The sequence below is a fragment of the Schistocerca americana genome, chromosome 1 (genome assembly GCF_021461395.2).
Source record: "Schistocerca americana isolate TAMUIC-IGC-003095 chromosome 1, iqSchAmer2.1, whole genome shotgun sequence".
Taxonomy (NCBI): domain Eukaryota; kingdom Metazoa; phylum Arthropoda; class Insecta; order Orthoptera; family Acrididae; genus Schistocerca; species Schistocerca americana.
Window position 1 is genome coordinate 380438139 of NC_060119.1, and position 23767 is coordinate 380461905.

The window sequence follows — 23767 nt, forward strand, 5'->3', positions numbered from 1 at the left end:
GCTTTCCATTTTCGTTTTTTACCTTTTCCTAAGTCACAGACCGGGCGCTAATGACCATAGCAGTTTTGCGCGGGAGGGGGAAACAACTTTGAGTATACATTCGGAATAATCATCAAGAGGCAGTTGTAAGTAGGCTTCTAACTAGTCTATTTTGGAAAGATATTGGTCCCTGAAAGCCATATTAAGAGTTCATCTTGTTGAGATAAGGGATACATATCAGTAATATACTATGAATTTACACACATTTTAAAATCACCAAGCATTGAAAGTTGCCATTAAGTTTTTTTGACAATTACCAACAGAATAGACCATTTATTAGAGGAGACAGGCATTATAACACCCAAGATCTGAGTTGGTCAAGTTCCAATTTGACTTGCTACCATAAAGCCACTGGGACTGGCCAGACACAAAAAAAGGCGGCATTCTATAGGGTTTCATTGTGATGTGAGCCTTGAAATTGGAACAGCGTCCTAAACCTTCCAAAAATGGGATGAAATAAATCGGGGCAGAGTGCACCCAGTTGTTGCTAAGGAAACTGACTAGATACGAGATGCACTTAATCAGATATAGAGAACCCAAAATATTTGAAGGTGTCTAAACCAAGTAAGTTTTCAGTGGTGGCATCATCCACTACTAGAAAGGTCAAATGCCGAACAGCTGCTTTGTACACTATGGAAGTAGAAAACTGTCTCAGTATGGATATTAGATGTAACTCACCAATGGACAAGATACAGGGTACAATAACGGTGATCCAAGATTCACATAGCTTGGAAAATTTAACGAAGTTATTGCTACACCTGTGTAAAGTTTTCTGCTACACCTGTGTCCACAAGCAATTTTAACATTTTGTCCATCACACGTATTTCAGTATAGAGCCTGTTTGAGGCTACCATCACTTGGAAAACAGTGTGCACATCCATTTTCATGCCTGGTGAAGGAGGTTGAGAGTTGCACACAGATGCAAAATGTCCCTTATTTTTACAGTGGGTGCATGTTGCCCAAAGCTTTGGGCACGTGGTCCGCTCATTTTGAACAAAATAATAAGGGTACAGTGGAGGAGCAGCCCGTAACTACCAATGTGATGCTAACAAGCCGCTATTCCTGCTTAGCATGGCACTGTCCCATATGGCGTGGAGGCTGTGGTCACATGTCCGCAACGTCTCCCTCCCCCCCCCCCCCTCCCACCCCACGTATGCTAACCAATAGCAGCCGAGGAGGAGAGGAAGCAGTGGGGGCTATTTCACACCATGCTTCTCATTTCTTGCTGCCCTATCTACTTCAAAAGACTGAGCAGTGTTCAGAACATCTGTGAGAGAGGGTTTTTCACATTGTAAAGCATATTCACGAACTTCTCTATCATTGTATTGTAGGTGTATTGTAGCGTCGCAAATAATTGAACCTGCAAGTGTGTCCTGGTAGGTCCCAGTAACAAACTAGCAATGACTGTTAAGCCCATGAAGTTCCCCTGGCCAAGCTCTGTACGACTCTTGCAGCTATTTTTGATAGTAGTAGAACTCAACACAAGTTTGTTTGGAATAAAAATTGGAAAACTGTTGATACATTTCATGGAAAGAAAAACTGACATGTTTCTGAAACGAATGTAGCTGACACAAAAGGTGAAAACTTGAGGAGAAATAGATGACAAAAATAAAGCCTTACACAAATTGGGGTCAACAAATTAAAAAAAAACTTGAAAATGTTGCTGAAGGCATTTTTTACTATGCATCCTGAGCTTCCTCAGAATCATCATGCAGAGGAAACGGCGGGGCTTGCATCAACTGCAGTGGAACCTGGCACATAAATGAGGCTGACAAATTGTTTAGTGCCCCAGAGAGAGCTTGCTGCTAGTTGATGAGAGCTTGCTGCTGTTAAGCAAGAGATTGAATTTCTTACACTGACATGTTAGCTGTGTATCAAACCAAGCAATGGTAACATTTTTTTTTTCCTCAGTCAAAAACAATTCTATGAATGCGAAACGGTACATATGTGTTATTTGAAGTCTCCTGAGTGAGTGTGCCAAGTTTCCGTCACTTCTGACAGATAGTGTAGCTGCAGGCCAGTTTCAAAATGCTGTCTGTAGGTGATGTACATTACAAGCAATGTGACTTCATTGAATTTTTCACTGCTTAGAAAGAAACTGTGAGGAATATTCACAAATGCATGTGCAAAGTCTATGGAGCATCTGCTGTCGACAGAAGTATAGTTAGTTACTTGGCAAGGAGGGTGAGGTCACTAGAAGACGGTTTGGTGGAACTCCACGATTTGCAGTGGTCGAGGAGACCATCCACAGCTGTCACACCTGAGATGTTGCAGCAAGCTGATGTCATTTGCGACGACAGAAGCATTATGACTCAGCAGTTGGTGCTGCATCTGTCATAAGCAGAGAAAGTTCACACAGTGAAGCACTGGCTCCACCAACAAGAGAAGGGTTGGTACCTACAGGGCATACGCGCCCTTGTTTCGCACTGGAGGAAGGCCATACAATGGGATGGAGATTACATGGAAAAATAGGGTGTGTAGATAAGACACCAGTCATTCATGTGTGTAATTCTCATTATGTTCCACAAAGAACTGTCATAGGGAAAAAAAAAATGTGGTGTGTTACTTTCTGGGCAACCCTCGTAGATCGTATTGAACTCTGTTAGGAAATATTGTTTGGTTACAAGGGTGGCTTAGGGTAATTCTCTTAAGTCAGAATGAGATTTTTAATATTCAACTTGAAACACAAGTATGGCCAGCAAGCAGCTGTATTGGGTTGTTAATGGCTGGATGTACTGCTTGCCGCCAGTGTTAGGAAGTAATCATTGAATTTGGTGGCCAGTGATTTGAAACTGCCACCATTTCTGCCAGAGCTATTTTCTGGGGCTCACTATCATTAGAATGAGTAGTTTAGTTTGTTTCTTGTTTAATAATGTTCCAAATAGTGATTGACTTATTCTTGGAGTGTTTTATTTTTGTAGCATTGTACATAAGTTTTGCTTTTTAATGACATATGGAGGATTTGACAGTAGTGTAGGTGTTTCTGATCTTGTTTATTATTCACTCTTCGAATTATTCAGAGCTCTCTCTTCCTAGCAAAACATACTTCAGTCCCAGGAGCTATCCTCTGCTTACTCTTGCTTCTGTTCAGTTTTGCCCGTATTTGTTTTAGGGACAAACAAAATTCAACATGCTATACGAATATGTTTCAGAAATAGTTAGATTTTCCATCAACACTGTCTGCGTTATAGATTTCTCCTCAGCATTCTTCCCATGTTTTCTCTGTTAAACGCTATGATTGAGTCATTGCTTGCGATTCTACAGAACAATACAATACTTTCCTCTGTGATCTGTACCTACCTGGCCAGTTAATTTTATTTTTAACATTTGACCGTCATGTTTAGATAAACCTTTGACTATTGGTTTTACAGCTAAATCACTGCAGATTGTTGTGCGCAAAATCAAATTGTCAAAAGCTGTTGCACTTCAATCCACATAGGTGCAATATAAGTGTTAACCTATAAAAGCCATTAGTTTAATTTCCTGTACTGAAATTTCCATGATATCTTTGTAATGTATTTTGTCCAAGTCCTGAGTAGTTGTGTGAAGATACCTCCCCTCCTCCCTTCCTTGAAATCAGTGTAAGGGCTTCAGCATGGAAGAGTGGTTTTAATGCTGACAGATCATTCAGCTGTATCCCAGAGTTTTTTGTTAAATATTGATCCGTGAATAACGTCATCAGTGTAGAAAACAAATAGATTAACTACATCATTGTCACATCATTTATTTATTTGCTGTGCTATCAGGTCTACCAGTTTTCTACCCAGTCAGTACTATCTGGCAGGAAGTCAACACAACAATCTCCACAAACAATGATTTTCCATTGAAGTCAACATAATCTCACTAAAACACTTTTCTAGCAGCTTTATCAAGGTTAAGACACTTCTTGTCAGCGATCTATATAGCTGTTTTGTTTGCTGGTCCATTACCGCGTCTTGTGGTGCAACATTCAAAATTCTGTTCAACATAGTATTCATAAACCTGGAGGGCCTGAAATTTAACTCAGTTTTTTTCAGACAAAGATAACAAAGACATAGTAGAAAGTAGTCAAATTAAATTGGGCTATGCTGAGGGAATTGACTTAAGCAAAGGACACTAAAAGTAATCTATGAGTTTTACTGTTTGGGGAGTTAAATAAATGAGGATGGCGAAAGTAGAGAGGATATGAAATACAGACTGTCAGTGGGAATAACAGCATTTCTGAAAAAGAGGAATTTATTAATATTGTATTTGCTTTGCTTATCGGGGGTGGGTGTGGTGGGAGGAGACTAGTAATGAAGTGAAGTGTGGACGACAAAAAACTCAATCAAGAAGAGACTAGAGGCTTTTGGAATGTGTGACCACATGAGAATGCTGAAGATTAGAGGAGTAAGCCTACATTGGATAACTAATGAGTTGAATTGGGGGAAAATAAATTTGTGGTGCAACTTAACTAAATGAAATGATTGGTTGATGAGACTCATTTTGAGGAGGCGTCAAGGCATAGTCAATTTGATAATGGAAGGAAGGTTTTTGGGGGGGGGGGGGGGGGGGGAGTTAAAATTGTAGAGGGAGCTAAAAGCTTGACCAGAGTAAGCAGGTGCACATGGATGTATATTGCAGTAGCTACATGAGGCTTGCGTAGGTTACTGCTTTAGAGAGAAGCCTGAGAGAGTTTCCAAGCAGCATATTTTGGAGTGAATTTTGTATCTTACAACATAATTAGCATACACGTAAATAGCAGTTTTGTTGGATCTGAGTCAATAACCAGTAGACAAACGAGTGAGAAAAAGATGTAATTTATTTGGAATGTTTTTTGTGCAAAAACTAAAACAGTGGTTTTAATAGGGAAACACTCGTATTTCACTAAAATTACGAGCAATGCTTCAGATGACTTGGCTGTAGTACAATGTATGATTAAGGTAAAGGCTCCTGCAATAAAGTGAACAATGGAAGATCCAGAATGGAATGGAACAATAAAATGGGAAGTAAAGAAGAAAAGAAACTTTTTTTAAATTAATTAATTATTAAGAATATGATCTTAACTTTCACCTGCATTCTGGTAAAGAAATTGGGCATCATTACTTCGCACCTACTGGTTAGCACTGTGCCAAAGAAGGTAACAACAATTTCATCTTTCAGAAAGAATGAACTTTTGTCTACATCCACGTCACACTAATAAAACAGTGCACAGTGCACGGCAAATGTTACCTTTTACCAATATTTGCAATTCTGTTTCTACGTACATATACTTATGTAAAAAAGACAGTGCTCAGTGCAAGGCAGAGGCTAACTGTTACCAATATTAGCAATGCCCTGTCCTATACACTCATAGTACAGTAGCGGGGCAGGGGTGATTTCTGCAGACTCACTAGTCTGTCTATCTTCTTATGAATGCCCTATGAGAGAAAGCAGTAGAATTTCACAAAAACAATATCACATGTGTTGCAAAGATTACAAGTTACATGAGCATATCTGTACAAGCAATACCAACCTTTTATAATTTTTGCAGTGCATCTTTCAATTTCTCTGATACTTGTTATCTGGCTTACTTGATATGGACCGAAATACATGGACAGAGAAGATCACATTAGTGCCTTATGGTCACCTTAACAGTTGCTTTGAACTTTCACAGAATACTCTCAAAGAATGTAAGTTGTCTGATCACATTTCCTACTAGTTAGTTCTTTTCTTTCCATATCATACCAAGTTGTTGTATTGTCCATACTGATTTATGTAATGTAGCATACCCCATAAGCGTACCAATAATATTGCAATTAGTTAGTAAAGGTTTCTTTGTCTTCTTTATGGAGGTTACCCTGCATTTATCCAATAATCCATAATGTCTCGTAGAGCCCATCTTGTAGGAGAGCCTTTGGGGAAAGAGGAAAGGTATGTGTTAACTAACTATGAAGCTGTTTGAAAATGCATTAATGGTTAACTGTTGCTGAGTTTCTGTAAACTTTTTGTGCATATTCAAGTTAAATTTAAGGTGCTACCTTGAAGAAAATATAATTGTAATAATATTTATCAGAGGGCAATAATTATGTATGTGCCACAAGAACAGATGTCTGTTGCGATAGGCCTTAGTACTTGCCATGCAGTAAAGAGGGATCTTCGATTTCGTAATCTAAATAATCAGATAATTTGTAGGTTTAGCTACTCATCTTACTTTTATGAAATTTTATTTTGAATTTATAGAGATTCTAAATATGTTTTATTTGTGTTGGGAGCTTATTTGCAACTTGTAGCAATGGAATACAGAACCCATGAAAATGTACACGAAGATCTTTGAAAATACCCCTGTGTCTCTTTTACTCTGTATTCAGACATCTCACTTTTATTGATTAATATGTTTATGGGATGAGGTCAGTTTGATCTTTGGATGTGACCTTGACATTTAAATAAATTACAGAATTTGTAGTTTCCACATTTTAGTTTATTTGAGCAGATAAGGTTTAAGCTTTACAGCTATCAGAAAATCTTAAGCAATATAAGGTATATGATTATGCTTTCTCAGTGGCTTTTCTTATTAAAACATGATAAACACTGTGAGTCCTATAATTTGTAAATACTTTACTTACTTCAACTGTATTGGTCCAAAAAATAATTTCATACAACAGCAAAGAATGGAAGTGTGCAGAAAACAAGCTATACTATGAGTGTAATGTGAACTTAATGACTATGAGACATACTTTCAAATGCAAAACATGCTGAAATGACAGATTGATACTCACTGCAAAGATGGTACGTTGAGTTGCAGACGGGCCAAAACCTTCTTCAGATAGGAAAACACACATTCACAGAAGCAAGCACAACTCACGCACACTTGACCACTGTCTCCAGCAGCTCGAACCCAAAACCCACCCTGTAGTTTCTATTGTTTGTCATGCTGAAATGAGTTTCATTGAGCTGCATGGAATGACCACTAAATAAGTGAATAATACATTTCCCTACACAATATGCATATCCAAAACTTCCTAAAACTACTAATAAAAATGAACTGTATGTTTGGTGAGCATCACTCACTGGTACTGTTGACAATGAGCAACACATTTTTAATGGAAGTGATACGTTACGCCTTAACCCCTCAGTGCTCAAAGTTATATTTTTGTAACAAAAACCTCTGTATTGCAACTTGTCTTCTTGTACATACTTTCATATAACCAAGCAATATACCATAAGATAATGTAATTAGAACATGTGTACAGGGTGTTGTGCAGGAGACTTCTCACTGTTACCACCAGGTAGAACATACAATTCTGGTAGTGGATCCACATGACTGTGTGCTATGTAAACAAGCAACAAATTCAATTACCATCTAGCTTAGCCTATGTCCATCTTATGCAAGATGACAACAAAAACTTCAACTTGGGAGTAGATTCACAAAGTAGGGAGACGCACTGTAACATATCAGATCGTACCAACAAACAGTGACACAAGACTTGGATATGTAGTAGCAAAACATGCTTTCCTTTTCTTTTTGTGATTGACAGTGTGTGGTTTGATCTTTAGTCCTATGCAGTGTGGGATTGTTGTTGGTGCAGATGGTATTATCTTTTAGTAATTATTAAACATGTACAGTTTTTGTAAAAATTGTCCCAAAACATACAGCTCAGTGCTGATGTAATGGAAGATGCTAAAATTTCAGCAATTTATGAGCTTTTATTATCACAGTTTAGTTTTGTAATTACAAAATGTGGGTTAAATTTATTTATTGATTTTTCTTATGTAGAGGAACATCTGAGGAAAAAAACAAAGTTCCAAAACTGGTTATGTAGATTTAAATCTTGCATTACATCTTATAGCTATGTAAATTAAGTTGCAGTCAGTGGATTTTATTTTCATCGTATAGATCATAAGACCGCAGATACCTTCTAATAAGAATCCTTCAATTTGTGATAGCTTGACCAAATATCCATGTGGAAATTCTGTCGCTTAAAGTTCCTTACAATCACCCAGCAATGAACTTTTTCTACAAAAAAATCACCAGCAAGCAATCTGGAGTGTCATTAACCCTTTATGTGTACTGGAAACATTAATAGTTCTGTTATGCTTCCTTGAGGCATAGTTTCAATTGAACAGTCCACATCCAAATAATGTATTGGGTTCTATCGGTCAAAAATTCCTTGAGATATTCCATATGATAATATTTTGGTTATAAGCTGATTACATGATACAATGTCAAAACACTTTTAAAGAATGTAGGAGCACAGAGTAAACCTACTGCATCTATGAAGGATTTGAGTGAAAAAACTGAGCTATTTTCACACAAGTGGCGTTTCTTGTGCTTGTCCTGCTACTTTGAGAGAACTTCCCTTTTCTCAAGGAATGCGTGTATGTTCAACTTGAGATAAGATAGGAGAATCTTGCAGCAGACTGTGATTATAGATATTGCTCTGAAATTTTTTTCGTCCTTTCTTTTGTGCTCCTTATAAACAGGAGTGTTGTTTTCCAGCCTTACAGGACGTTTGTAGTGGGAGAGGCTCTAGAGAAATATGTGCTAGGAAGGTGCCAATCTATTTTTAACTTTGATGTAAATGGGATTCTGTGTAATGACTGCTTTGCAAAGAGTAAAACAATAACTGATAAACACTACAGAATTACTCAGTCAGCCGAATACAAAATTTGAAGAGAAAAGGTATGGGTCACAAAAGACAAAGGGGTCCTTCAGTAAGGACAGTGAAATTTGGTTTGGGAGTGTGAAAACTGATGGATTTAAAGTAAAATTCTGGAACACCTGCTCTGTTCAGTGGATTTGGTTACCTTTTGCTTCCATCTGTTTCCCTGTCTAAACAAACTTCCCATGGCAAAATCATTCTGAGTTCAGTAAAAAGATTACAGCAGCACAAAAATAAATCCTTCATTGTACCTAAAGAGCATATTATTTCATCACTAGACAAGAAACTTAGCACCTTACTCTTACACATTCGTAGACCTGTATAATTTTCCATGATGTAATTGGTATTAACTATCACAGAAAAAATATAGTGATATTATATAAATTAACAAAGATTACAAAATATATTATGATATATATTTTTTAACTAAAACTATTTTGTTGACAGAGGCTGATCGACAAAACAAAAGTAACCTGCATCCGGTGGGTCCCTGGTTCGACAAACCTTTTCTTGGTCTCGCACAGTAGTGGACAACTGTACCTGTACAATGAAGAGCTTCCATGTGGCACTGCACCTCCTCACTATCAAACTTTCAAACAAGGTGATGGTTACACTGTGCATACGTGCAAGACAAAGAGCACACGGAATCCATTATACAGATGGGTTGTTGGATCAGAGGGTTGTTGTGTTAACGAGTTTGCATTTTCACCAAGTGGTACTCATCTTGCCGTCGTCTCGCAAGATGGTTTCTTGCGTGTTTTCAACTATGACACTATGGAACCTGCTGGCATTGCACGTAGTTACTTTGGTGGTTTTTTGTGCGTGTGCTGGTCACCTGATGAACGTTATGTTGTTGTCGGTGGTGAGGATGACCTAGTCACTGTGTGGAGTTTCGCAGAGAGGCGTGTTGTGGCACGTGGTCAGGGGCATCGAAGTTGGGTCAGTGTTGTAGCTTTTGATCCTTATACATCGTATAGCAGTCATGATGATTTTAGTGGAGGTTCAGATGAGGACGATCCAACAGAAAGGCACCCAGTAAACAATGAACTAGGGCGTGTTAACACAGCTACGTGTTATAGGCTAGGGTCTGTTGGGCAAGACACTCAGTTATGTTTGTGGGACATAACGGAAGATATTCTCAAGCAACCACCATGTCCACCAAAGCCCAGGGTAACTGGAACCACAACATCTAGTTTGTCAAATGCAAATGGAACAACATGTCGTGCTAATGCTGTAGGAGCATCTCGAGGCAACACTTCTTCTCCGCAACAGACTGATAACCCGTCAGGGAAAGATAAGGACTGTGTAGCTGATGGTAACCTCTCAACACATATGCACAATTCTACTGGTCCATCTCTAACACAGAGGTTAGCAGGTTTTGGGTTTGGTGACAGAAAGGATGCTCATAAACGGAACTTCAGCCTAGCATCTCGAGGTGGTAGTGGAAGTGGGAGTGCAGAAAAGAGTGGTCATTCGGCAGCTAATCGTTCGACTGCTGATGATCCGATGAAACTCATTGGAACAGCTGCTTGTCCTCGATTTGACGAGTGTCCTGTGTTAGAACCGCTTGTGTGTAAAAAGATAGCTCATGAAAGGTTAACTGCACTCGTGTTTAGAGAAGACTGTTTTGTGACAGCATGCCAGGATGGATATGTCTACACGTGGGCCCGACCTGGGAAAATGGTATGTACCTGACATTATTTCTTCTGTATTATTGTATAATTTACTGTCAGTACTTTTTTTTAGTGTAATCGACATAGCAAAATATTTGTATTTCACATTTTTATTTTGTGAGGTAGATCTGTAGCTTCCATTTCTTATTATGTAAGAACAACCTGCACACTATTCTTAATCACGCTATCATGTTACACTAGTTTTTTATGCAAATATTTGTAGTTTTTAGGACAGTGATTTTAACACTTCATGTGTTTCTGCCAACTCCTACTGGCCACTGCCAGTTTAGACCCTTATGATGTACAGAATTTCATTTATTAACACCCATTGTGGAAAGAAGGCAGAAGCTGGACCTCTGGTCCAGATACTACATTGTGTACCAGCTCTGTGTATCAGACGCAAAATAATTTGACATTATTCTCCAGAGGGAGAGGAATGAGATTTTATCAACATGGAAGTGTAGCGTCACACAATTAGTTTCAATGCTTACACGTGGGTGTATTAAGTTCAATTATGGGACACAGTTCACCCATTGAAAAAGCTAAATTAGTAGTTCAAGTCACAGCTCTTGTATTCAGTTCACTTTTATCATTTGTTCTTTCAGGTGTACAAAAGATAGTAGTCAGTTAACTGACACAGCTGTAGGATTTTTGTTAGTCCTACAGTTGAGTGGGAATGGTGCTCAGTAAAAATATTCTTGCTCTGAGATTGCATCACTTTATAAATTGTTCCACTGTTTCAGCCACTTTTACTGGTGACCTTCATCAGGGTGATGATATAGACTTACAGGCCAGTTCCAACTAGGACTCTGTGTACTACTGTTTCTCCCTGTCATTTTATTACGTATGGGCATCATCAGGTTCTTCTGATTGGGTGACAGGAGTGGACTCAGATGATCCATTGATGATTTATTTGTTTGTTTTGTATTGACTGATATTGGCAAATCAGAGGGGAGCCACTGCCGTGACATAGCACTGCTCCCACAATGTTCGGTGGTGGTTGCCACATGTCAGTGCGACTTGTTCTTTCAGCTACAATGTTTACAGCCGTGTCTCTTGGGGCAGCCACACGAGCACTGTCAACCCATAGGCCAGCTATTGCTGGCAACCAGGACAACAGAAGCTTCTATCCATCATCGCAGTTCATGTTAGCAAGCCGCTTAACTATTTGAATCACCTCTCATATCTTCCTGTTGATGGTAAGTGGCTGCTTAGCAAGTTCACAGGCTTCCTGGAACATGTACACCCATCGCACACATTTTCATGTTCTGCTGCTGGTGACTTGCTGTGTTGTCTGAATAGTGTGTGACCCTCATAATTCATTGTGTGTGTGTGTGTGTGTGTGTGTGTGTGTGTGTGTTGTGAGAGAGAGAGAGAGAGAGAGAGAGAGAGAGAGAGAGAGAGAATAGGTTTCCCAAACTCACCACTGTAAACTTATCTGTATCAGCACACATCATAAACACCAGACATGTGCCACATATCAAAACCATTTTTCATGGATCCCAGTTGATACGATTTTGTTGCTTGTGTGTCAGCCAGGATTGAGGCCTACTCAACCGAAGAAGACCCAGGTTGGTTGCTGCCTCCTTGCACGTACTGTAGAATGTGCCATTACTCTATTTCCTCTCCACTGCCAGCTTAATTATGTATTATCATCGTTTTGTGGGTTATGGTTTTATGGTCAACAATTTACTCTGAGGGTGGTATGTAGCTTTTGCTGTTTCATCCTGTGTTGCTCATCTGATGTGCCACCTTAGTTAACATGTGTAGCGGATATGTATGTGATGGGTGGGAAATCGATTGCATGCAGGTATCTATTGGTATTTGTGGTTTTCCTGTACACAGTTAGCAACTTGCCTTTGGTGTTCTCAGTACTTTCACTTTCATGAAGGGTTGCACAATGCCCTGTTCTATTTGCACCTAAAATTGAATGTTTGCATGCTATTGATTAAGATAGTGTGTGGAATTGTAGAGTTCCTCTGATTCTTCTGGGCCGACTATTAATTTATTGTCCACATATTGAAGTCAGCAGTTTGAACACAGTGATACAGAAGAGAATGCTAATTTTTAAAAGGCACACATGTATGTCTGCTGCAATAGCTAATAATGGGTATCACATACCTGCACCATCCAGTTCACCTAAACTGGTTATTATTAGCTGACGACACAAGTGGTCGCATATGAAGATTATGAAGTATTTCAGTTTTTGTGAGGCTATATTTTATGAAGACGTGATTTATACCTTTTATAAAGACATCATTTTATGATCCAGACAGAGGAAAATTTAATCTTTCAACCTGAGTTTTTGTTTGCATGTGCCATTTAGTGGTGTGCATTATTGTTGTTAGAGAACATAATTGAATTACTGACCCTTCGTAATTGGTGAGTGCTTTAATGTGTGTGAATAAACAGTTCTGGTGCAGTTTGGAAAGCCTTCAGGTAGCAGTTTCTATGTTGTATTTCTATGTTTCTATAGTTGAGTCGATATAAGTTAATCCATGACAGTAGTAGTGGGTTGGGTGCAGCAGCTTCGTGGGCCTTCCTTTATCAATAACGTAAGACGATTTTGTAAATGTCTCTATGTGAATGCCTCAGTGTTGTCACAACTGTGTGGATGGCTACTGTTTTAGTCTGCAGCCATACGCACTTCACTGTTGAAAGCTGACAGCAGTGGCAAGAACTGTCAGGGATCTCATTACTCCATCTCTACTCTATATTCTGCACATGAACACACTGCGCACTGAAATGTAGTATGAGGTTTCTTCTAGCAATAAAGTTTACACCTCCCCACTTCCAACAATGTTGCTAGAATTTAGAAAGCGTTACCTACCCATCAAGGAAATCGTACTACTGTTTAACCATACCTGCTTGTGAGAGACTTCAGAAGACTGGTACGGGCAACTGGCCGTTGGGTTGTCCTTGGGGTTTCTATGGAGTCCATTTAATGTCACTTTAAAATTTTTGAATGTTTCTTTTTTGGAACGATGCTACTAGGGTAAGTAATAAATACCATATTGTTCTCCTGCAAGGCTAGTTTTAATGTTATTTTGCTGCTTTCCTGTCAGTTTCACTCCTTATTAATTAGCGAGGATTCTTATTTCATTTCATATGGATAAGTAGACCTTGTTGCAGACCTTTGTGTCACCAGAAAAATTGGAGTTGGTATCCAGGAATTGAACCTGGGACCAGTGTCATTGAACAGATACTGCCAGCATGGTGTAGCGATCAAAGGTCGTGTGTTTCTATTTGGTGTTAGTGAAAATATAACCGTACTACATTTTTCAGTAACTTCTTATAAACCTTGATTACAGAATATTGGGTTTTGCATTAGCAAAAACCGAGCTACATGATACTATTGTGTGATCGTTGCCTACTGATGTTTGGCACTATGTAGCAATATGGCAGAAAGTTAGCAGAAGTACGGTTTACTCTCCCCAGGTCCAGAGCTTTAGCATTCCCACTACTTGTGCAATTATTTTTGCTTCTTGCTTTATTATGTTGCGTTGCTCAATATATATAAATCGTTATCCTTGTTAGAAACATACACAGAAGTTCTGATTTAGTTTTATATTGCTGCTCTATTCCAAGTGTATCGTTTTTATGCAGATTGACACCAGAACTCTCATTCTGTACAACAGGTTTGAGATTTTGGCATATGGCTAATTCTGATACTTTAGCAGATGGTTAAGAATAATATATTACCATTTCTTCTGGAATGCTGGCTTTGTGTTACTTATGGAAACTCCGTAGACTAACAAAACACTGACTATTTCACTGTCAAACTCCATTACATCTCTCTTGTCACATCTCCACCATTCCATGAAGTTTAGTGGCCTTAACAGTGAACGCTGCCTTTTCTTGTTTACAGCATAGCATTAAACTTGATTCCTTTTTAAATGACCACAACCCAATGTCAAATGAGTGTAGGGAGGATTTTGAATAGCAGAAGGACTGTACGCATCTGCCCATCAGTAGACAGCCTACCTCTATCTTTATAGCTGAAAATATTGCTCCAGCTATATTGTGAGAGGTTGCATCCAGGGAAAAACTGCTTTTGTCAAGAAAGTTTTGCATGAATGTATTGGTTGTGTATTTCCTGACTAGAATGTTTTAACTCTGAGTTAGATTGCCTGCTATTTGAAACAATAATATTCCTGTTGAAACACTTAAATGCATTTCAGTGGCAGGCTCAGAACTACAGTTGATGTCACTCTTCTTTCAGTCTCTGCTGTGTTCCTCCTCCTCAGCACCACTGTTATTGTAAAATGTTTTTTTCCATAAAAGTACATGTTATAAGCTTTGTCCTTGCCTTCAAATTGTTTGTTTGATACTAACTTGTGACTGGTTTAACTGTGTTGATCCAGTCATCCAATTTAAAAATCTTAACATAGTTGCCCATTCTTGGTGCAAGAATATCTCTGTTTCCAGCTGTTCTGCTCCTTCAGCAAACTGTCCCACCCTTTTTTTATTTCACAAAAAATCTTGAAAATGCACATGCTGAAATCTAAAAGCCATACGAGTGCACTGAATTACCACTAACTCTTAATTTATGCTTAATGATTACCCTTGTAAAAGAAACTCCCATATTATACATTGCTTTCATCCATCGTGTCCTTTGTTGATCCGTGGTCTCAGTGCATCTCATGTATTCTCAGGTGCTAAGTCTTGTGCAATGCATAACTCAAAAAATTTACAGTCATTAATAAAATAAAAACTTTTTCATTCTCTAGCACATCTTGCGCATCAAATTCTGTTTTGGGAGTAACTTCGGCAAATTTATGTAGTTTTCAAAGCATGAGAACTTGAACTATGCCAGCAGCTTGAAACGTCCTAGGTATTAATACAATAAACACAGCTTATTTTTGACATTACACATATATTTAATTTCATACAATACATGTGAAGGACAGAACATGTGTAGCCTTTCTCGGCATTATTTATGATGATTCCATTTTTATGAACAATATTTCAACAATCGATCCCATCATCTTCTGTACGTGTTAGGGGCTGTATTGTATTTGCACTAACTACCTGGATTCCAACCAGACTACACCCATAGATGCTCATTTTTTTTCCCCGCCCTGCATTCTTACTCCATGAAATACGTTCTCTGTGTTTGCCAACTCTGGTGGGTGAAGTGGCCTGCAATATTTTAATAAATTGGGTGCTAGACCCCAAGCCTTGTTTAAATTGTAACATCCATTCAGGTGCATTAGGTTTTCCAACATTTTTTCAATGGATTCCACAACTTCACTGTCCCTGAAACCTTCCAGTTGCACCATGAAATATTGTCACAGTATTTAATTTCTCAGTTATATTCAGGGCAGTACTCGGTGACCATTGATTTGCTTGGATCTTTTATTCGGGTATGTTGTTGATGTTTCTTGCACTTCTGCATGCCATTGTACATGGGATCCAGAGTAGTTCACAACAGTAAACAAAGATAGAAAGTCTTCTATGTAATGTTAAATGTGACACACACCTCAGAAAGCTGGATGTGTACCATATTCAACATGAACATGGAATGTTTTACATGGGGCATAATATTAAAACATTTGAGGACACTCTCAACTAAAACAGGATCTGGTTTCATCTCCAGTACTGACAGTGTTGAGCATCAGTGTAAAAAGTTCAAGTATTGCGCAATACATTTAAAACAGGCATGCACCAAGCAAAGTTGTGAGGGATGGGAAAGACTTACTGTAGTTCAGAAGCCATGTTAGAAAGCTGTCACAAAAACGAGTGTCACTGCTAGTTTAACTGTAGCCAAACCTTCACAGGCAAATAAAAACTGAACAAAGCAAAAATTAGCATAAGGACAGTCATTTGGGAAGCAGTCAGCAAATTCGAAAGTAAAATACTAAGAAATTTCGATCTTATGTGAAATCAGTTAACGAAAATAGCTCTCTAACCAGCCGCTCTGTGACCATAATGACGTTAAAACAGAGGATGACACAAAGAAGGCCAAAATGCTAAATGTCCCTTTCCTTTTTCGGTTGAAGTTATTTTTATATGCTATGTAGCTCAGTGTTATTAGTTATTTTTGTGTGCATCTTTGTTCCAATGGTAAATGTACAATTCTGTTTATCATTGCATTGAAAAGGCATATTTTTGAGGTTTTGGATGGCACAAGTATTAATTTATTATAGTGTCAGTTTTTGTTGGTTTCCTGTATATTTTGAAAGTATGCATGTTGTTAATATTGCTTATTTTTAGGTCCAAGAAGGCAGTGGACTTATTCATTTCCATTTCCTTGATAAATTTTATTTTTCGGTGTAATGTATAAGTTCTTGCTGGGTTAGTTGGGTGGCTAGCTTTGTTCTCTTGATGAGGTGTAATGTAACAGCTGCATATCCGTGATAATAGATGATTTTGCTTAAGAGTGGTTTTTCGCATGTGGAAAATTTTTCTTCTATCTTATTTAAGAAGATATTGTAACAATACAAGAGAAGGAAAGTTGCTACTCACCATATAGCGGAGATGCTGAGCCGCGATAGGCACAATCAAAAGATTCACACAATCTTTTTATTGTGCTTATCGCGGCTCAGCATCTCCGCTATAGGGTGAATAGCAACTTTCCTTCTCTCTTTCCATTGATTGATTAAGAAGATATCGGCTATTTTTTCTGGCTGTTATGCTGCCCACACCTACTCCTTCTGTTTGTGGATTTTTCTATTGACTGCAAAGTTTTTAAAATGAATGTACTTTAAAAAAAGGACACACCACACACCACACACCACACACCACACACACACACACACACACACACACACACACACACACACACTATCTAGAAAGTTTTATTGACCTTCTAAGACAATGAACCATATAGAACCAAAACTCACGGGTTACACACATAACAATTACAGACAGCAACCTATACATCGTCTATGATAAATATAGTAATTAAAGGTACCTTCACAAGCCAAGATGGTTTAAAATTTATTCTATATATTAGTATACTATATAGATTAATGTTATTTCCTGTGTGAGATGATTGTCATTCAACTCCCATCCACACTGAGTAACTTAGACATCAGGTGACATTTGGATTGTAGAGGAACACAGTATTACTGTGGTTAAAATTTTATGAGTTTTGTTATTGTTCATTTTTAACATCAATATGTTTATAATATTGTGTAAACGGCACTGTTTTTAAAAAATGATAAGAAAATCAAAACATAACTAAGAGCATTGTGATATAAATTACAAACATGGCACAGATTACACCATAACACCAAAATCCTTCCTTGAAGATAACTATCTCTTTTAGTTCTTCTCTATATTTAACATACTGCAAGCCTAATAATTCTTTGTTTCCTATTATGTCATAAATATTTTTATCATACAAAATTTATCAAAGATATATACTTCAATTATATACAAAATTTCTATACATTTTTCTGATTTCGTTTCTATATTCATGTAAATAAAAATGCTCCTTAGCAATGTATTAATGTTGTTGTTGTGGTCTTCAGTCCAGAGACTGGTTTAATGCAGCTCTCCATGCTACTCTATTCTGTGCAAGCTTCTTCATCTCCGAGTAACTACTGCAACCTACATCCTTCTGAATCCGCCTAGTGTAGTCATCTCTTGGTCTCCCTCTATGATTGTTACCCTCCAAGCTTCCCTCCAATACTAAATTGGTGAGCCCTTGATCCCTCAGAATGTGTCTTACCAACCAATCCCTTCTTCTAGTCAAGTTGTGCCACAATTTCCTCTTCATTAGTTATGTGACCTACCCATCTAATCTTCAGCATTCTTCTGTAGCACAACATTTCAAAAGCTTCTATTCTCTTCTTGTCTAAACTATTTAGAGTCCACGTTTCTCTTCCATTCATGGCTACGCTCCATACAAATACTTTCAGAAAAGACCCCCTGACACTTAAATCGGTACTCAATGCTAACAAATTTCTCTTCTTCAGAAACGCTTTCCTTGTCATAGCCAGTCTACATTATATATCTTCTCTTCTTCGACCACCATGAGGTATTTTGCTCCCCAAATAACAAAACTCATTTACTACTTTACGTGTCTCATTTCCTAATCTAATTCCCTCAGCATTGTCTTGTTTCAATTGACTACATTCCATTATCCTTGTTTTGCTTTTGTTGATGTTCATTTTATATCATCCTTCGAAGAGACTTTTTCCAAGCTGTTCAACTGCTCTTCTAGGTCCTTTGCTGTTTCCGACAGAGTTACAATGTCATCAGCAAACATCAACATTTTTATTTCTTCTACATGGATTTTAATTCTTATTCTCAAATTTTTCTTTTGTTTCTTTTACTGCTTGCTCAATATACAGAATGAATAACATCCGGGATAGGTTACAACCCTGTCTCACTCCCATCTCAACCACTGTTTCCCTTTCATACCCCTCTCTCAAAATCTATCTCTAAGTCTGCAACTGCTAGAAACTTAGATTTGCCTTTCCTTAACCTAGTTTCTAAGATAAGTCATAGGTTCAGTATGTCACACCAAGTGCACAGTCCCCACACCATTACAGAGTATCCACTAGCTTGAACAGACCTCGGCTGACATGATGCAGGTCCATGGATTCATGAGGTTGTCTGCGTACCTGAACACATCCATTCGCTCGATACAATTTGAAGTGGGATTCTTCTGACCAGGCAACTTGTTCCCAGTCATCAACAGTCCAATGTCAGTGTCGACAGGCCCAGGCAAGGCGTAAAGCTTTGTGTTGTGCAGTCATCAAAGGTACACAAGTGGGCCTTCAGCTCCGAAAGCCCATATCGATGATGTTCTGTTGAATGGTTTGCACGCTGACACTTATTGATGGCCTAGCATTGAAATCTGAAGCAATTTGCAGAAGGGTTGCACTTCTGTCATGTTGAACAATTCTCTTCAGTCGTCGTTTGTCCCGTTCTTGCAGGATCTTTTTCTGGCTGCAGGGATGCCAGAGATTTGATCTTTTACCGGATTACTGATATTCACAGTATACTCGTGAAATGATCGTGTGAGAAAATCTCCACTTCATCGCTATCTTGGAGCTGCTGCGTCTCATTGCTCATGCGCCAATTAGAAAACCACGTTCAAACTTCCTTAAATCTTGATAACCTGCCATTGTGGCAGCAGTAACAGATCTAACAACTGAGTCAGACACGTGTTGTCTTATATAGACATTGCTGACTGCTGCACCATATTCTGCCTGTTTACATCTCTCTGTATTTGAATACGCATACCTTTACCAGTTTCTTTGGCACTTTAATGTATAAATAAATGTAAACATACAGTATCTTTGAAGTATGTTCAATAGCTGTGAAACTTCAAACCAGCTGTCAAAATTATTTTAAGTAGGTAACATTTCACAATGGATAGAAAAAACAACCTTGTGAAGATGCAGTATGTATGTACATTAAGAAAACTTAAATGTAAATGAAATTGTCAAACATCCTTTACTAACTACCACCAAGTACACAATATCTGTACTCTCTGTATTAACTGCAGGCCGTACTAGAAAACAGAACTAATGCTGAACTAGACCTATAGTACGGGATCAATAAACCTTTCAGCAGCTAATTGGAATTATTTTTATATAAAACTATAGGTATGTGTGTCTGGAGTTGGTTTGTTCTAGAATTGTGGAACATTTTTTTCTGTTTGTGTAGTATGCCATTTCTAGAAAGTAAAAATCTCCTCTTAAGGAACTAACATGGGTTCTGTAAACAAAGATAACGTGGAACCCAGCTAGCTCTGTCCGTTTGCAAGACTCAAAAAACAATAGATACCAGCACCCAGATTTACACCATCTTCCTTGACTTCTGGGAGATATTCAGTAAATTCCACACTGCCACCTAATAAACAAAATATGAGCATGTGGGATAACAGACCAGCTGTATGAGTGGATTGAAGAATTTGTAGAAAACAGAACACAGCACGTCATTCTTAACAGAGAGAAATTTTTGTGCCTGAAACTAACTTCAGGTACACCCCTTGGAAGCATTGTTGGACTGTTGCAGTTCACATTATATCTAAACGAGTTTGTGGATAACATCGAAATTTCTAAGAAGCTTTATGCATATGAAGCTGTTGTACACAGGGAACTCACAATACTAAAAAATTGTAGCGAAATGCAGGAAGACTTGCAGAGAATGACAGTTGCTGTAGGTATTATCAATTGACTCCCAACTTAAACAAATGTAACATATTGGGCATACACTGAAGTGATAAGTCATGAGATAGTGAGATGCACATATACAGATGGCAATAGTATTGTGTACACAAATTGTAAAGGGACAGTGCATTGGTGGAGCTGTCATTTGTACTCAGCTGATTCATGTGAAAAGGTTTTTGATATGATTGTGGCCATATTAATTGACTATGAAATGCAGAATGGTAGTTGGAGCTAGACGCATGGGACATTACATTTCAGAAATCATTATGGAATTTCATGTTCCGAGACCCACAATATCAAGAATATGCCAAGAATACCCAATTTCAAGCATTACCTCTCACTACCAGCAAAGCAGTAGCCAATGGCCTTCACTTAATGACCAAGAGCAGCGGCATTTGCTTAAATTTCTCAGTACCAACATCCAAGCATAACTATGTGAAATAACCACAGAAATCAGTGTGGGATGTATGACAGATGTATCCATTAGGACAGTGCGGTGAAATTTAGCACTAATGGGCCATGGCAGCAGCTAAGAGATATGAGTGCCTTTGCTAGCAGCACATCACCGCCTGCAGTGTCTCTCTTGGGCTCGTGCCCATATCATTTGGACCCTAGACAACAAGAAAAACTGAAGCCTGGTCAGATGTATCCCAACATCAGTCGATAAGACCTTATGGTAGGATTTGAGTGTGATGCAGACCCCACAAAGCCGTGGACCCAAGTTGTCAACAACACACTGCGCAAGCTGGTGGTGGCTCCGTAATAGTATAGGCTGTGTTTACATACAGTGGACCGGGTCCTGGTTATGTTTGGCTATTTGGAGACCATTTGTAGCTATTTGTGGACTTCATGTTCTCAAGAAATGATGGAATTGTTACGGATGACAATGCGCCGTGTCACCAAGTCACAGTTGTTTGCGATTGGTTTGAAGAACATTCTTGATAATTCAGGCAAATGATTTGGCTACCCAAACCACCTGACATGAGTCCCACTGAACATTCATGTTACACAACCGAGGTGCCAGTTCATGCACAAAATCCTGCACTGGTGACACCTTCACAATTATGGACGGCCAAAAAATAGCATGGCTCAGTATTTCTGCAGGGGACTTAGAACAACTTGTTGAGCTCATGCTATGTCGAGTTGCTGCACTACATCTAGTAAAAGGAGCTCTGACACAATACTTGGAGGTATTCCATGACTTTAACCACCTCAGTGTAAATAATCAAAGACCCATTACTGTATGATTATATCATTACTCTGCAATCGCTGGAGGCAGCCACATTCATTAAATATCTAAGAGTAAAGGTATGTAGTGATTTGAAGTGGAACAAACACACAAAACTAATAGTAGGTAAGGCAGATGCCAGACTCAGTCCATTGTAAAAATCCTAAGGAAATGTAGTCCACCCACGACGAAGGCATCCTACAAAACTTTTGTTTGACCAATAGTTGATTAATTGTAGTCAGTCTGGGATCCATACCAGATAGGACTGATAGAAGAAACAGAGAAGATCCAAAGAACAGCAGCATATTTCATTAGTTTCATTTAGTAAGCACAAAAGCCTCGTGTAGATGCTCAGGCAACTCCATTGGCTTGGCTATTCCCCAGCATTTAGAGGCTACCATGCATTTTGTTGGTACCATACTGGCCCTGAGAGAGCACCTGGGGGGGGGGGGGGGGGGGGGGGATCTGAGCATTGGTTGATGCAGATATCTTCTTTTAGTGGCTTCCCCTCCATATCTCATTGGAAGCAGTAGTGGAATGAGTGCTATCTACCTTAGCGATCAGTTTGTAATGTTTGTTCACCTCCAGGTAGGCACTCGCCACAATGGTGGTCCATCTGGTTACATTTGAAACAATAATCAAAGAGGCTTCTGCTATGCACTAACATTTCATCGCAGTCTTTTCTGACCTACCTAAGGAATACAACACTTCTTGGTACCACCACATTTTACTTAGCCTCCACACCTGGGTATTCCAAGGTTCCCTTCCAGTTTTGTCAACCTTTACCCAGCTCGTTGTTTTGGATTAGAGATAGTACCGATTTCAGTTTTTCTGGACCCAAGACAACTGCATCATGCAGAGCTCTGTAAGGCTGCTGGTTACCCCTGCACTGTGTGTTGACAACTTGTACATTTGGTACAACTTTCACTCTGTAGCCGTGGCTCAATACCAGCTCCCAGGCTTCATCTGAAGGGCCCCCTTTCTTGGACCCTTTCTCATGGTTTGTAGTTCCCTCATTTCTGTCATTGTGCCATGGTCTACGCAGACACAGAACTCTTCTTGGATACACAGTGTTGCACAATCCAAATTTTTGGGACTCCTCTTTGATATAAAGCAGTCTCGGCTGCCCCATATTCATCAACTGAAGACCGACTGCTTGCAGAAGCTTAATGCAGCCTTCTTCTTTGCCCATACCTCTTGTGGTGCAACTTGGGCTGCTTACCTCAGTATTTACCAGGTCTTATACAGATTAGACTATGGTTGCCAAATTTATGGCCCAGCAGCACCTTTAGGTTCCAGTCCATCATTGTGGAGTTCACCTGGCCACTGGCACGTTCCGGACTAGCCCAGCAGAGATTCTCCTACTGATTTGGAAATCTTCCTTCTTCAGTTCTGATGGTACTATTTGTTGCTCACTTATGTAATCACCATCTGACAGTTTCCTAATCATTCCACTTATCACATTCTTTTCACATACAAGAAGCTTCGAACCACTGACACTCGCTCCCTTCCAGGATTTCTTGTTGGAATGTGCCTTGCAGCCCTCTGCTGGTAGCTCTGCCTTGCAGCCCTCTGCTGGTAGCTCTGCCAGACCTCCTTAGAATGCACTCTCTGTGTTTTCCCACGTGTGTGCCCTTGGTTAGTACACAGTCCCCTAATTAGGACCAATCTGTTTTGAGGTCCTAAGTTCCACTAGCCCCATGACTAATTAACATCTGTTCCTTTCAGTCCTTCAGGAGTATCAGGATGTGTCATTTGCTCTGACACTTCTAAAACTGTGGATAGGGAGGTATATGGTTTTACATCTACCACCAGCCAAGAGCAGCTTCTATTGGTGTTAACATAAAGGATGTCCCAGAAATGCTGCGACAGACTTTGAGAGGTTGTAGAGATTGTCTGTAGGAATGAATTGAGGAGATGTACCTGTGTCCAAAACTGCCATCCTGCGATAGTACAGAGCGTCGAAGTTACAGGTGCCAGTGTTTGCCACTAGGCCATCCCTTTGGTAGCAAATATGACTATACGCTCACAGACCATATGCAGAACATCTCTCTGTGTTGTTTGTTATTCGATGATCACAGCTGACCGCCACAA

The 23767-nt window shown here is 39.1% G+C and overlaps 1 protein-coding gene across 2 annotated transcripts in view; it reads left to right on the forward strand.

Annotated features, from left to right (window-relative positions):
* The window catches only part of LOC124601160 (WD repeat-containing protein 20), a 45995-nt gene that overhangs the window by 9864 nt on the left and 12364 nt on the right, over window positions 1-23767 (forward strand). Inside the window, exons 3-4 of one of the 2 annotated variants that reach the window (XM_047136222.1) lie at window positions 9087-10322; window positions 11360-11511. In XM_047136222.1, coding sequence (XP_046992178.1) covers window positions 9087-10322; window positions 11360-11464 — 1341 coding nt within the window. In that variant the 3' untranslated portion in view covers window positions 11465-11511. The remainder of the gene's footprint in view (window positions 1-9086; window positions 10323-11359; window positions 11512-23767) is intronic. The other variant, XM_047136221.1, reaches the window with a different exon arrangement.